At 38.8% G+C, this 14,298-nt stretch overlaps 1 protein-coding gene across 1 annotated transcript in view; it reads left to right on the forward strand.

Moving 5' to 3' along the window:
- Nucleotides 1-14,298, forward strand: part of LOC136866781 (histone-lysine N-methyltransferase 2C-like) — an 811,555-nt gene that overhangs the window by 588,818 nt on the left and 208,439 nt on the right. Inside the window, 3 exon segments of the mRNA XM_067143888.2 lie at nucleotides 1,637-1,665; nucleotides 7,279-7,475; nucleotides 13,525-13,683. Of these exon segments, the coding sequence (XP_066999989.2) occupies nucleotides 1,637-1,665; nucleotides 7,279-7,475; nucleotides 13,525-13,683 (385 nt within the window).

Below are 14,298 nucleotides of genomic sequence, written 5' to 3' on the forward strand. Positions count from 1 at the left end.
CTAATGTTAAATCTTATCTTTTCTTCTTCACACTAACATTTGTTAAATTGAACATATTAGAATTGACATGTATGTTGTCATTGCATCTTCCAATTGACTTTGCATGTTAACTCAGAATGTTGAGGTTAACACTTTTAACATGTTGGCATGTTTTCTGCTCCAAGTGAAAAATTTGTCAAATCAATTCGTTGTTTGTGAGATGTCTGCATAGCTTCGGCAAATTCCGTGCTGTTTCCATGCCAACAGATGGCATGCTCCATGTGGAAAATTTGTCAAGTCAATTCATTGTTTGTGAGATGTCAGCATAGCTTCAGCAAATTCCGTGCTGTTTCCATGCCAACAGGTAGCTTAACACGTTGACGACGGCGTATTGTTTTCCGAGTTTATTCATGAGAAACGAAGTGAAAAATCAGAGGTACTTGAACTCTAATGGATATATTACATACTGTTACACATCTTAAGTACAGCTTATAGGCGTTAGGGTGCACTGTGTGCTGAGACCGCCCGGCGGGTCTCATCGTCCACAAGTAACGCACGAGGTTCGCGCGCACTCTGTGACCCGCCGGCGACCTCACTGAAATTGGCGGTCTTTACTTGAACTCTAATGGATATATTACATACTATTACACATCTTAAGTACAGCCTATAGGCGTTAGGGTGCACTGTGTGCACTGTCTGCTGAGACCGCCCGGCGGGTCTCATCGTCCACAAGTAACGCACGGGGTTCGCGCGCACTCTGTGACCCGCCGGCGACCTCACTGAAATTGGCGGTCTTTATGCAGCATTGTTTGTTTGGATCCAACGTAGTGTTGTGAAGCAACATGTTAAGTGTGTGTCTATTCTTATATTTGTACATATTTTCTTCATATAAAATGATTTGAGTAATGGAACAAGCATGTTGAATAATTTCTTAATTATCCTAGCTCCTATGTACTCCCTGCATGTCCCACTCTATACGAAGTTAGTTTGCGTTATGTAGAGACGAACCAGAAAGGACGAAAGCATAAACTGGGAACGGCGCACGATACAGCTCCAGTATATATAATGTGTCATGAGACCGCTGGCGAGTCTCACCGCCCAGAAGTAAAGAGTTGGCATGACCCGCCGGCGGGTCTCATAGTCGCCAAAGTGTTAAATGACATGCGCGTCCTCAAAAAGTAAGATTATAGTTACAAGCTACAAATACAGTTCGCGCACATGTGTCATTCTCTCTGCACTATACTAAAATGTATAGTCAAAAATAGAGTGGAGCAAAGAGATTAATTACTCTAGACTTAATTAATGATATAATAGAAAGGCCTTCTTTGTGGAATGTCTCATCAAAGAAATACCGACATAAAGCAAGGAAAGCTGACAGGTTTCCAGGAACTTGAAATTATCTATAATTGCTCCCCCAATTGCATTAAAAAAACTAGCCTCCCTACGCTCCCAGTACAGGCAAGAATTGCAAAAAGTTCAGAAAAGTCGAAAGTCAGGGACGGGAGTGGACAAAGTTTATACTGTGCGGAAACGTAGAGTTATCCCAAGATGCAGATGAGGTGGAATAGCTGCTCGTAACTGTGTGGCCTCCTTTCTTATGGTAGGAAGTATTTTTTCCAAAACTTCATACATTAAAATCATGCTTAAACATTCTCAGAAGTCCTGCTCCATTGCTAAATGGTTAGTGTGCTGGCCTTTGGTCACAGGGGTTTTGATTCCTGGCAGGGTCGGGAATTTTAACCATAATTGATTAATTGCACTGGCACGGGGGCTGGGTGTATGTGTCTTCATCATCATCTCATCCTCATCACGATGCGCAGGTCGCCTTGTCTTCGGACACTATCTTCATCACCATCTCATCCTCATCACAACAATCAGGTCGCCTTGTCCTCGGACTCTCCTGGCACTGAAAGCCATACGCTATTCATTCTCAGAAAGTTTTTAAATCCAAACCTGTCTACTACTTTTAGCTCATTCAGAATGTCATCCACATTGTGCCTTCTATTGAGATATTGTCGTACCCACATTTTCCTTTCCTTCCTTCTAAAGATGTTGTAAGAAGCAACAGTAACAATAACAAAGGTCAATATTCAGTTGGCAAATTTTAATACCATGTCCAAGCTTTCGAGTCAGTTGGCTCTTAAAAGAGCCATTGAGTGGATTACTTTGTACAGTTTGCATATTTGCTGGGAGATCTTTAGAAGATAGGTCCAGCAGCCAATGTTGTTGCTTCCTTAGCATCACCCAGGGGTCACGTGTAGGGCTTTTTAAGGTTTAACCTACGGACGTGAAGCAACAGTATATTAGAATTAACATGTATGTGTGCCGGGCTGAGTGGCTCAGACGGTTAAGGCGCTGGCCTTCTGACCCCAACTTGGCAGGTTCGATCCTGGCTCGGTCCGGTGGTATTTGAAGGTGATCAAATATGTCAGCCTCGTGTCGGTAGATTTATTGGCACGTAAAAAACCTCCTGCGGGACTGAATTCCGGCACCTCGGCGTCTCCGAAAACCGTAAAAGAGTAGTTAGTGGGACGTAAAACAAAAAAAAAACATTACAACATTGACATGTATGTTGTCATTGCATTACAACATTGACATGTATGTTGTCATTGCATCTTCCAATTGACTTTGCATGTTAGCTCAGAATGTTGAGGTTGGCATTTTTTCTGCTCCAAGTGAAAAATTTGTCAAATCAATTCGTTGTTTGTGAGATGTCTGCATAGCTTGCCATATTGAAACCTGGCAAACCAAAAGATATACCACAAAGCTACAGACCAATCGCTCTCCTCAGTTGTTGCTATAAACTCCTTAAGAGACTAATTTACAACAGAATTAGCATTGTAAGTAATCAACATATTCCTATTGACCAAGCTGGTTTTAGGCAGAATCGTAGCTGTTGTGACCAAGTCCTTGCACTCACAACATGCATTGAAGCAGGTTTTCAGCAACAGTTGAAAACCTCTGCTGTTTTTCTGGATCTTTCTGCTGCTTATGACACGGTTTGGAGAGAAGGGCTGCTGTATAAACTTCTTCAGGTATTACCATGCAAAACCACGATACAATTAATTGGAAACATGCTGAATAATAGACTCTTTCACGTTGTTCTAGGGAATAGGACCAGGAAGCTGAGAAGATTAAACAATGGTCTCCCTCAAGGATCAGTCTTGGCTCCTCTCCTGTTCAATCTGTCTATATCAGATTTGCCACCAACGAAATCTAGAAAATTTTGCTATGCTGATGATATAGCTTTAGCTACAAGTCATAGTAACCTGAAAGAAATGGAGAACATTTTAACTGATGACCTTTCCATTCTTAGTGACTCTTTTTGGAAATGGAGACTCCAACCAAACACCAGAAAAACTGAGGTGTCCTTCTTTCATCTAAATAACAAAATGGCAAACTTTACTCTCCAAGTGTCTTTGAACGGTAAGGTCCTCAGACACAATAATTACCCAAAGTACTTAGGTATAACATTAGATCGGACGCTCTCCTCCAGGCAACATCTAGTAAATACAGCAGCAAAGATTAGGAGTCGTAACAACATTCTGCAGAAGTTGTGTAGTACAACCTGGGGTGCTTCTGCAACTACCTTAAGATGTTCTGCCCTTGGCTTGGTTTTCTCTGCGGCAGAATATTGTGCTCCTGTGTGGATCAACAGCTGCCATGTGAAACTTGTGGACACTCAACTCAACAACACAATGAGGATTATTTCAGGTGTAATAAGATCAACTCCTACCCATTGGCTTCCTGTCTTGAGCAACATCGTGCCTCCTTCATTCCGTAGAGCACAAGCACTGTTGAGAGAATACTCCAAGATAAATGGGAACCCTGACTTGCCCATCCACTCCAATATTCCTGACCTTCAGAGGAACCGGTTGAAATCTAGACATCCGCCAGTTAAGTTCGCTCAGAAGCTCACAGAAGACAAATTCAACCCCTATGCCCAATGGAAGGAAGATTGGATCTCAGAAACAGGTGAACATCTCTGGCCTTTCTTCCCACCTAATTATAGGTCTGATCTTCCAAGTAGAACTTGGACCATCATAGGATTCGATGTGGTCATGGTGTCTGTGCTGCGTCCCTGTATAAATGGGGAAAGATACAATCCCCCGAGTGTGACTGTGGTACTCCTTTTCAAACCATCGAACACATTGTAAAGGAGTGTAGCAGAAGAGCCTACCCTGGAGATTGGTTTGATTTTATAGAGGCCAATACAGAGGCTCTAGAATGGGTAACATCTTTAGACATTAAAATATAATGTACAGTAGAACCTCGATAATTCGAAATCGGTTAATTCAAAATCCCACGTAATTCGAAGAAGCTCTCGTTCCCGGAAACATGAGATAGAGTTTTGCATGTTATTTAAATTGTTTAATTCGAAATACGGATAATTCGTAATTCGAAGTACAATGTCGGCCCCATTACCGAAATTCAGACTTTTAATTCGAAACTGCCTTTACATTTTAAAACAATAGTATGTTACAGAGTAATTCCAACTCAAAATTTTTCCGCGTCATAATAGAACACGTGTTCCGGAACGTGGAGGGGTAGCTTTCCGCACTTACATTCACTTCGGTGGGTCTACATTGCACTTCATGATTGACAAGTTGAATGAAATCGGAATTCTTTTGTATTCAATCTTTTCAGGAATGCCGTAATATCACGCAACATGCAGTGTGCGGGAAAACAGAATGCGCGAACACTGGCAATGCCGACAGTTGACGAAAAATCGTGGCTCATATAATAAATTCGTAGGCACCGAACAATACTGTCATTGCCGATGAAACTGCATTGCTTTATTTTAATGCGAGCCCAAACGGTCTTTTGGTTTTAAAGGAGAAAGTGCCAGCCAGAGAATCGTACAAGGGTCGGGGATGGGGGTCATTGTAGTGCGTTGCAATTGCAATGCACATGGAAGCAAGAAACTTTATCCCCTCGTCATAGAAAAGTTCGATAAGCTACAATTTTTAAGGGCGTTGGGCACTTTCCATCCCAGTACAAAGCATCTAAAAATGCAAACAGTACAGATATCCAAAAAATAATGCATTTGCACAGGGGAACCGGCATAATTTATTCATCTTTGAATTGTGTGATTTTTTTCTTTCGTTGCGTGAGGTTATGTTCGTCAGTGATTTATCCAAGTGCATTATTTGAACATTGTAAATGTACGTTGTTGGATACATTTCGGAAATAGTTTTTCCATGGCATTGGAAAGGTTTAAACTGTGAATCGAGGTGATTGCATGTATTAATGGGTCTTAGAATACTTTGTGACGTGGCAAGTGTTTACATTTCTGAAGTACGAGAGAAGTGCCTTGGCGGGAAATCGTACAAGGATAGAGTCATAGGAAAGTTTGATTTTAAGGGCATCGGGTCCTATCTGTGTAAATACAAGGCATCTAAAATGCATACAGTATAGTACTCCAATGAATAAAGCACTTGCACATGGGAGCCAGCATAGATTTCTCCTCGTCTTTGAATCGTGCTTTTTTTTTTTTTTTTTTTTTTTCGTTGCGTGAGGTTATATTTGCCAGTGAGATATGCAAGTGCATTATTTGATTACTCTAAATGCACCTTTTTGGATACATTTTGGAAATAGTTCTTTTTTCTTGGCATTTGAAAGGTATAAACTGTGAATCAAGGTTAACTGCATGCAGTAACGGGCCTTAGAATATTTCGTAACACGGCAAGGGTTGGTACTTCTGAATTGCGAATTGGCGGTTAATTCGAAATCACGTAATTCGAAGTCCGAATTTTGAGTCCCAACGACTTCGAATTAACGAGGTTTTACTGTACTTGCTTTCTTGTTACTGTATATATGTATATATGCCATACGATAAATAAATAAATAAATAACAAAGGTCAAATCCTCTTCACCTGAGTCCATTGTCCTTGTTTGAAAATACAAGACACCACCTGAATGTATTGCCAGAAACTGATATGCCGAAATACCTGTATACTGTATAAACAAAGGAAAACAAGTTTAATAATAATGTTATTTGCTTTGCGAGAGACGCCGGGACACCGGAATTTTGTTCCACAGGAGTTCTTTTACGTGCCAGTAAATCTACTGACACGAGGCTGACGTTCTATATGACCACCTTTAAATACCACCGGACTGAGCCAGTTGTGGTCAGAAGGCCAGCGCTTCAACCGTCTGAGCCACTCAGTCAAGTTTAACATGTTTATAAGTGTGGATACAATGTTAAATGAAACAGTATTTAACAGTTAACATGTTGATTGTGTTACCAGTTAACATTTAAAATGTTGTTAAATGTTAATCAGTGAAGACTGGCCTTAATATCAACAAACTGTTCCATTACTCATTTCTTCTTCATCATCATTATTATTTTCCAGCTCCAGTTTACCAGATCTGGTGTATAAGCGTTCGCCACTTCTTTCTCTCAAAGCATAGTTTCTGTTCCTCTATGTCTTCCCACTGAACATTCCACTTGCTGACCTTTGATTTCACTGTGTCTATCCATTAGTTACTTGACCTCTCTCCTTTCACTTCTCTGTGAAAGTAATTCCTTGGTATTCTCGCTCTGTCCATCCTCATAATATGTCCAAATCATAGTAGCCTGCATCTTCCTAAAAGCTTGGTCATAGGTCTTATGATACCAGCCTTCTTCCTGTTTGCTTCATTTTTGAGTTTGTCTTTCCTGGTCTTTTGGTTCATTGTTCTGATGAATTTCATTTCTGTTTACTGGATTTTAATATTAGCATTGTTGTAGGGTACATGTTTCAAGTCTATAGATGAGAAATGGAATTAAAGAGGTATGAAACAGGGTCAATTTTGTTTTCAGGGTATTTTATCATCCCAGAGTAAATTTCTCACTTGAAAATAAAAATGAGGAGCTTTTTGAGTTGTATTAATTATTAATTATTTCTTATTATTTCTTTATTATCTTTTGAAATTATACTTCCAAGGTATTTGAATCTGGGCCTTTCTTGTTGATAGTCATTTCAACAGTTTTTGTTTTACTGATGTTTTGTCCATATTCTTTCAACTTGTTATTCCAACAATTTAATTTCCTGTGTATTTCTGTTTCATTTTCTCCCCATATCAGAACATCATCTGCAAATATTAGAGTATCTCTGCAATGTTCGTTGGTGGATTTTATGATGACAGTGATGCACGGGAGTGGTGACAACGTACTTCCCTGCTTGACTCCTCTTTTTGTTCCAATATGTTATAAAAATTCATGAATATGTTTATAATGAGAGGGTTTAATCTCTCTCCTGTAAGGGTGTCTATTTGCATTGCAGTACTCATTTCAATTTGGTATTGTATTTGCAGCAACTGCTGGACGTATTCCATTATTTAATGCACCACATAATCCAGCACCACCTCTTCCTCCAGAGAACATTGTGACAGAACAGGATAGGCAGATGCATTTGCACTATGAGTTCTGGCTTAATCAGCAGCAGCAGGTAGTCCTTGCGCAACTGAACTACTATGAAACTGAAGTGAACAAGTTGCGGAAAATACGTAAGGTGAGATGTCATTTCTACTTTCTTTTGTTGCTTATTATTATTTTTATTATTTTTATTATTATTATTATTATTATTATTATTATTATTATTATTATTATTATTATTATTATTATTATTATTATTATTATTCTTTACATGCGGTAACTTCAAATAGTTCCCTGATTTAGGATCTACTGTTTGACATAGTAGTTATAATAAAATATGTCTTTGTATCAGGTAATTTCCATTACATTGGTGGCACATTCCGTTTCATTTATGTATTTTCAATTTAAGATTTTATGTTTGCTTCAGCCATAGTTGTTATACATCATGATGTAAACTGAATTCGTAGAAAAGCTTACAAACAAAGGTGTGTAACCAGTAGCAGTGTGTGGATAAATTTTCTGGGAATTCACTGGTTTGGAAAATAACATGTTCAAATTTATTGTTACTTGATTTTTACATAGATGTCAAACAGTGACATTGCTTGATTAGCAATGTGACTTTTCCTTTAAGGCACACGGCTGCAGCTCGAAGAAGTTACCAAAATGATGAGGAATGAAAGAGAGAGATAATATGACGTGTAATAAGGGGTGCGACTCAGGGGTCTCAAAACCAAAAACCAAACCCCACAGCACTGAACACCCGTGAAAGGGCTTTGGCCTGCCCAGCGACTGCTGCTCAGCCCGAAGGCCTGCAGATTACGAGGGGCCATGTGGTTAGCACGACACATCCTCTCGGCCATTATTCTAGGCTTTCGAGACGAGGCCGCCATCTCATCGGCAGATAGCTCCTCAGTTCTAATCACATAGGCTGAGTTGACCTTGAACCAGCCCTCAGGTCGAGAGAAAAATCCCTGATCTGGCCGGGAATCAATCCTGGTGCCTCCAGGCAGCTCAGGGGTCTCAAGCACCCCCAAAATTATTGTGAGGGTACCTAGCACCCGCACAAACAGAGAAAAGAAAGATAAAAAATGAGATAATAACAGAAGAAAAAAAGAAAAAAGTGGATTTTTTTCATAGTTCTTAACCCTAGTAGTACCAAAGTATTTTTGTCCCTACATTACCAAGAGGGGATCAAGGAGGTTGGCAACATTGAGGAACCCAATAAGAAACTTTTGTTTACTTAATTCTCAATCACAAGTGAGTTGTATGGACATTTTATTTTATTAATTAGATCCGATTCATCCAAAACTGTAGAAAGGGTCATTGATTCCAGAGGTAGTTAAGTTTGCTAAAGATCGTATTAACTTTACCCATTTTTAGATGTATTATGTTGGTAGGTTGTTTTTTTTTTTTTCCTTAAAATTCTAAAGACACAATTTGTATTTCATTAGCTTAATTCACACATACAGTGTATGAAATGTAAAATCTCTTAGTTTTTCATGATTAAAACACATTTTTACTTTTTATGTGGATTTATGTTGAATTTTGTTTGTACTCATTCATTATTGTTGAAAAAGCGCCTAATAGAACAGTTTTATGTTTTCCGTCAAGTATTGCTCATTTAAAGAAACCTAAAACTGCATTTTCTTGAGGGTTAAATTTCAACATTTTCTGGGGCCTTCCCTATTTTTGGACTGTGAGTTTTTACTATTTGCATTACGTCGCACCGATGCAGATAGTTTTTCTGACAATGATGTGTTAGAAAGGACTAGGGGTGGGTATGAAGCGACCGTGGCTTTAATTAAGGTATAGGCCCAGCATTTGCCTGGTGTGAAAATGGGAAAACACGGAAAACTGTCTTCAGGGCTGCTGACAGTAGAATTTGAAGCCACTAATCTTCTGATCACAAACTGATAGCAATGTGACTCATACCGTGCACCCACTTGCTCATTTAGACTGTGAGTTAAAGTACCCCCACTGATACATAATCATCTCAGATGAATTTCTTCATAGGGAAATAGACATGAAAAAACTTTTGAAAGAACAGCTATCCTTTTTCTACGAAGATCGTAACATTTGGCCACACTTAGAAAACCAAACACCTCCGGGGCGCTTTATTATAAAAACCAAATAAACCAAGTAAAAGAGAAAAGGGGAGGGAAAAGAGGAGGATCAGAACAACAAGTACATGTAAGGAAGAGAAAATAGGAACTCCGACTGTGCGATACTGGAGAAAGCTCATCCGCCAATTAATGTCCGAATCATGAAAGCTTGAGAAAATTCTGTTGGCGATGTTTACCCTCTGTCCACATCAACAATTTTCAGAACGTTAAAAAGAATGATTTTTAATAACTTGATAGTGGTAAGAAGTTAGGCACGAACCAAGGCCTTGAAGATCAAAATATGTCATCAGTCAACACGCCAAACAATTTTGTATGTGAAGTGTTTTAGCTCACCGAAGTCCGACGAGGTTAACTTCTCCAGCTGGACGGTAATGAAATGCGCACCGCATGGCGAGCCGTGCGAGGTCAGTGGCCCCTCCACACACACACACACACACACACACACTCTCTCTTTACACAAGTTGATGCCAGTCTGCTTAAGATGGGCGAAGTAGTCCAATATATACACACCCGGAAGCAAAGACCAGTCTATTCGAGAAGGTTTAAGTGACGTGGCAGATGGCGTAGTTGGTGTTAAGCAGACAGGAGGACGACAGTCAGTATGTCGAGAGATGCCGGAGCGGAAAGGCGGTGAGCACAAAGCAAGGTTAATCCAATAATACATAGAGGTATAGATGATGATGATGATAATGATAATAATAATAATAATAATAATAATAATAATAATAATAATAATAGTAGTAGTAGTAGAAAGCATATAGTCCAGTAGAAACGTAGATATTGCAGAGTATATGGAGACGTAGATGCGACGATATTTCCAGAAGCTTGTAGAAACGTAGATCGAGGGGATATGGCAGAAGTACGTTACACTAGTGTTATTTACGTCTTGACATTTTGCTGTTTACCTTTCATAAAACATGTAGTACTACCGTAATTAAAAGTTTCCTTAATCACATAAACTTAGTGTACATACATCTATTGATGATATACAAATTGTAGTTAGCAAAATATTCTGGTTCACTGCGGTTAATTACTTCAGAACCTCAAAACCATGAAATTAAAATTCCTTCAAAACCTACCACGTACAGCAAATTGTTACTGCCAACTTTAGGACATTTTACATCATGTATTTGCAGGTACAGTGAAAACATATCTGCTATTTGTAAAGATGAGAAGTAAGCATTAAAAGGTGTGTAAAACACAAGAGAACCAAAGATGAAAACCTTTTCCGCTGGGGCTTATAAAATAACAAGTGCTCTGAAAGGTGTGAAAAACACCAAACAACAAATTTGGAGACATGTGCACGGGTGTCAATAAAAATAAAGTATTATTGCAGATCACACTCTACCTAAACAAACTGTCAATAGAAGCCTTTTATAACGGAGCAGTGAGTTATTAAATGTTATTTACTGGTCACACGCTTAGAGAGTGAATTGGAGGTTTTGCCCGACCATGTGTGACCGGCAGGAATGACTTTGGCCGCCATTTTGAACAACTCCAGTGATCAAGTCGAAACTCTAAGGTGCGAGTTCAACATTTGTGACCTCTGCGCACTTTAAGATGCGGACGCCAATTTAATTTTGTCTTCATTAGTAAGGAATTTCACAGCTTTTTCCATACCCATAAGTAGGCTATCACAAGACAGATATGCACCACGCTAGTCAATTTTACATGGTTATATTCCTAATCCAGATAGAGGGAAACCGTATCACGCGACAAGTATTCGCTGCACTTCACTGTACCACTCAACAAAATAAATTTCTAACCACTGAATGGAATGTGAAATACAATCTATAGGCTCACTGCGTCATTCATTAATCTCCCTGATAACCGGCAAGCAGAACTGAACATTCCTGAGGCTAATGGCTTGCTCCCCGAAGGTGCAACTTATCCTGTGAAGTTCAAGAATTTAAGGCCCTTTTCCGTAATCACGCAACTGTGGTGTCAGCTCTTATCCAAGTTAGAAATAACGTTCCTATCACAAGGGATGATAAATAACATTTTCAGGGCTAGGAAAAATGTGATCGTACTAAGTGGTAATAGCAAAAATTTGTGATGCAATAAGCAAGGTATTTTTATAGAGATTTAATACTATGAGAAACGGGGCTTGGAATTTACGACTTGCTAAACGGGAAAACATGCTAATGAGGAACACACTAAGGAGGTTTCACTGTATAAACGAAACTACATACAGTATATAGTAGAAGCAATGTGTTTTAAATGCAATGATTGTGTCAGAATACAAGTATGCAAAACAGAATGGTCTGACAGAGAAACAGAACAAAATCATTGAACTGTAAGTTCTCATTTACTGTTGAAAAAAGTCTGTCCAAGAAGTAATTACTTCAGCTTTTCACTGACTCTTAAATATTGATTTTCAATTATCAAAGTCTTCACATTCTCAACAATTTCTGCATTGCTCCTTGTTCATGGCCACAATCCTGCTCATGCTTGAAGTTTAGCTGGGTACTGAGTATGTCACTTGTTGATATGCTGTCTTCTACCTTCCTTTTTTCTTTTGAGGTAATATCATTCTCTTCACATTTGTGTTTGGAAATTTATGAAGCAGGTGTATGTTTTACAAGATGCTTGGAAATAAGTGCAAACAAAGTGCAACATTTTATAAACCTTCAACAGTACAGCAAATCAAAGAATGGTACGAGAGTTCAGATATGGCAGCACTTCAGTAGAGAATGTTCTGCTTTCTATGTGACCATCAACGAGGAGCAATGCAGAAATTTTGAGGAAAATCTGAACTTCAGTCATGGGAAATCAATCTCTGTTAATCAGAGAATAAGTTAATGACATTGTTATCAATCAAACTTTTGGGTATGTTCAGTGTGATTTTTGAAATGCAACGTTGCATTTCCCATTTTCATACCAGGCAAATGCTGGGACTATACCGTAATCAAGGGCACGGCCACTTGCTTTCCACTCCTAGAACTTGATCCTATCATCGTCGTAAGACGTATTTGTCGGTGTTACGTAAAGCCAATTGTAAAAAAAAAAAAAAAGGCTGCATTTGGGGCCTATGACCTCAGTGTTTGGCCTCTCATAACAGCAATTGTCTCATTTTCAAAAGCCACATACCTCTAGTTTAGATTTCTACTGAACTGGAGGTCTCTCGGCAATGATCACCTTATCAGTATTCACGTAAAACTACAAACTTGAGAAGTTGTCAGAATTTGTCTATGAACTGCTTTTGCAGAAGCATAGAGAATATCACCTTAAAATCGTCCAGACATACTTGTGGTTGCAAAAAAGGATCCCGAGTAGCTTATATGGGTACAAGATTAAAGACAATACCTCTCTATATTCTGTTTGCTGTCGGGCTGAGTAGCTCAGTTGGTAGAGCGCTGGCCTTCTGAGCCCAACCTAGCAGGTTTGGTCATGGCTCAGTCCAGTGGTATTTGAAGGTGTTCAAATACATCAGCCTCGTGTTGGTAGATTTGCTAGCATATAAAAGAACTCCTCTGGGGCCAAATTCTGCCACTTCAGCATTGTAAAAAACCATACAGTTTTAGTTAGTGGGATGTGTAAAACTAGTAACATCATTATTCTGTTCCCCTCACCTTTAACTGCTAACAACTTCCCTCCATACCTATTAGCTAGTATCAAATAGTTTTAAATGTGGCCTATCAACTAGTCTCGTTCCCTGACCAATTTTACCAAGTAGTTCTTGTCATTAACTCCCGAGATAAAAAAATTCACTGCCGATCCCAGAGTGCTAGAATTCTTCCCTGGAAGTATTCTTCTCTATGCCATGCCAGTTTTTCTCCAGCAATAGGTTTCTTTCTTTTTAATAATACAGGAAACTGTTCATGTTTTACACTGACATATTAAAATCCCAAACATGTTTTTCACTCTAAATTTTGTCATTTAAGAATAGTAATACACATTTGAGGATAGTGAGTGGGCCAACTATAGGTTGGAGTTTGCTATTTCTTTCCCAGAAGACGTGCAGTATTTAGTAAGTTTATTTTAAAATAGACCTGAATATATTATTTATATTTAAAATGAGAACTATTCTACATCATTAAGTGCAGGTCGTGTCAATTTCAGTCATTGAACAGCAAGCAGCGGCAGCTACGAAAATCTGGTAATGAGCTGGCTGAACCTGATGCCTTAGAGTTGCAGCGAGTTTCAGCTGAACAGGCCATTTTACAGAAACAGTTGGAGGCAAGTCGAAAACAAAGCAGACAGCATAGTGTACTTTTACAGGTGAGTTCTGATTTAATATATTATGCTTTTATAATATATTTGCAGTCAGTTATTGTCTTATCTGGAAGTTTCCTGATACATATACAATGAGTTCGTTCTTGGTTCTGTCGAACACATGTGGGTGAGTAGTCAAGTATTGTGTGGGTATTCTATATCAGTGAAATGCAGACTGTGAGTATTCTTACTATGAAGTTACAGTACTAATCTAACATAGCAAGCTCTGGCCAGTATTAGAGTACTAAAGCTCCATATTGCCCCCATCGTGCCGGGCTCAGCTCGCCGATGAGCGAGAGTCTCAAAGGTAGACCGTTCACTTATCGGCTGTGCAGAAAATTTTAAAGGCAGGAATAGATGAAGGACTAGCGACAAATGAAAAGAAGCTAAAATAGGTTTTATACATTTATTAAAAACTATCACTCTTCCAATAAACAATTAAATTTACAAAATCTGGGAATAATTCTTGAAAATCTCTTCTCCTCGTGCTATCGTCTATAAGGAATCTTGATCAAATTAAAGCTCAATGAATGTTCTTGTCTGTAATAATAATAATAGGGATCATTAATTTACTATAAACTGGATTGAAAATCAAAATAATATCTGGTATCACTCTCTCAA

This window comes from Anabrus simplex, chromosome 3 (genome assembly GCF_040414725.1).
Source record: "Anabrus simplex isolate iqAnaSimp1 chromosome 3, ASM4041472v1, whole genome shotgun sequence".
NCBI lineage: Eukaryota > Metazoa > Arthropoda > Insecta > Orthoptera > Tettigoniidae > Anabrus > Anabrus simplex.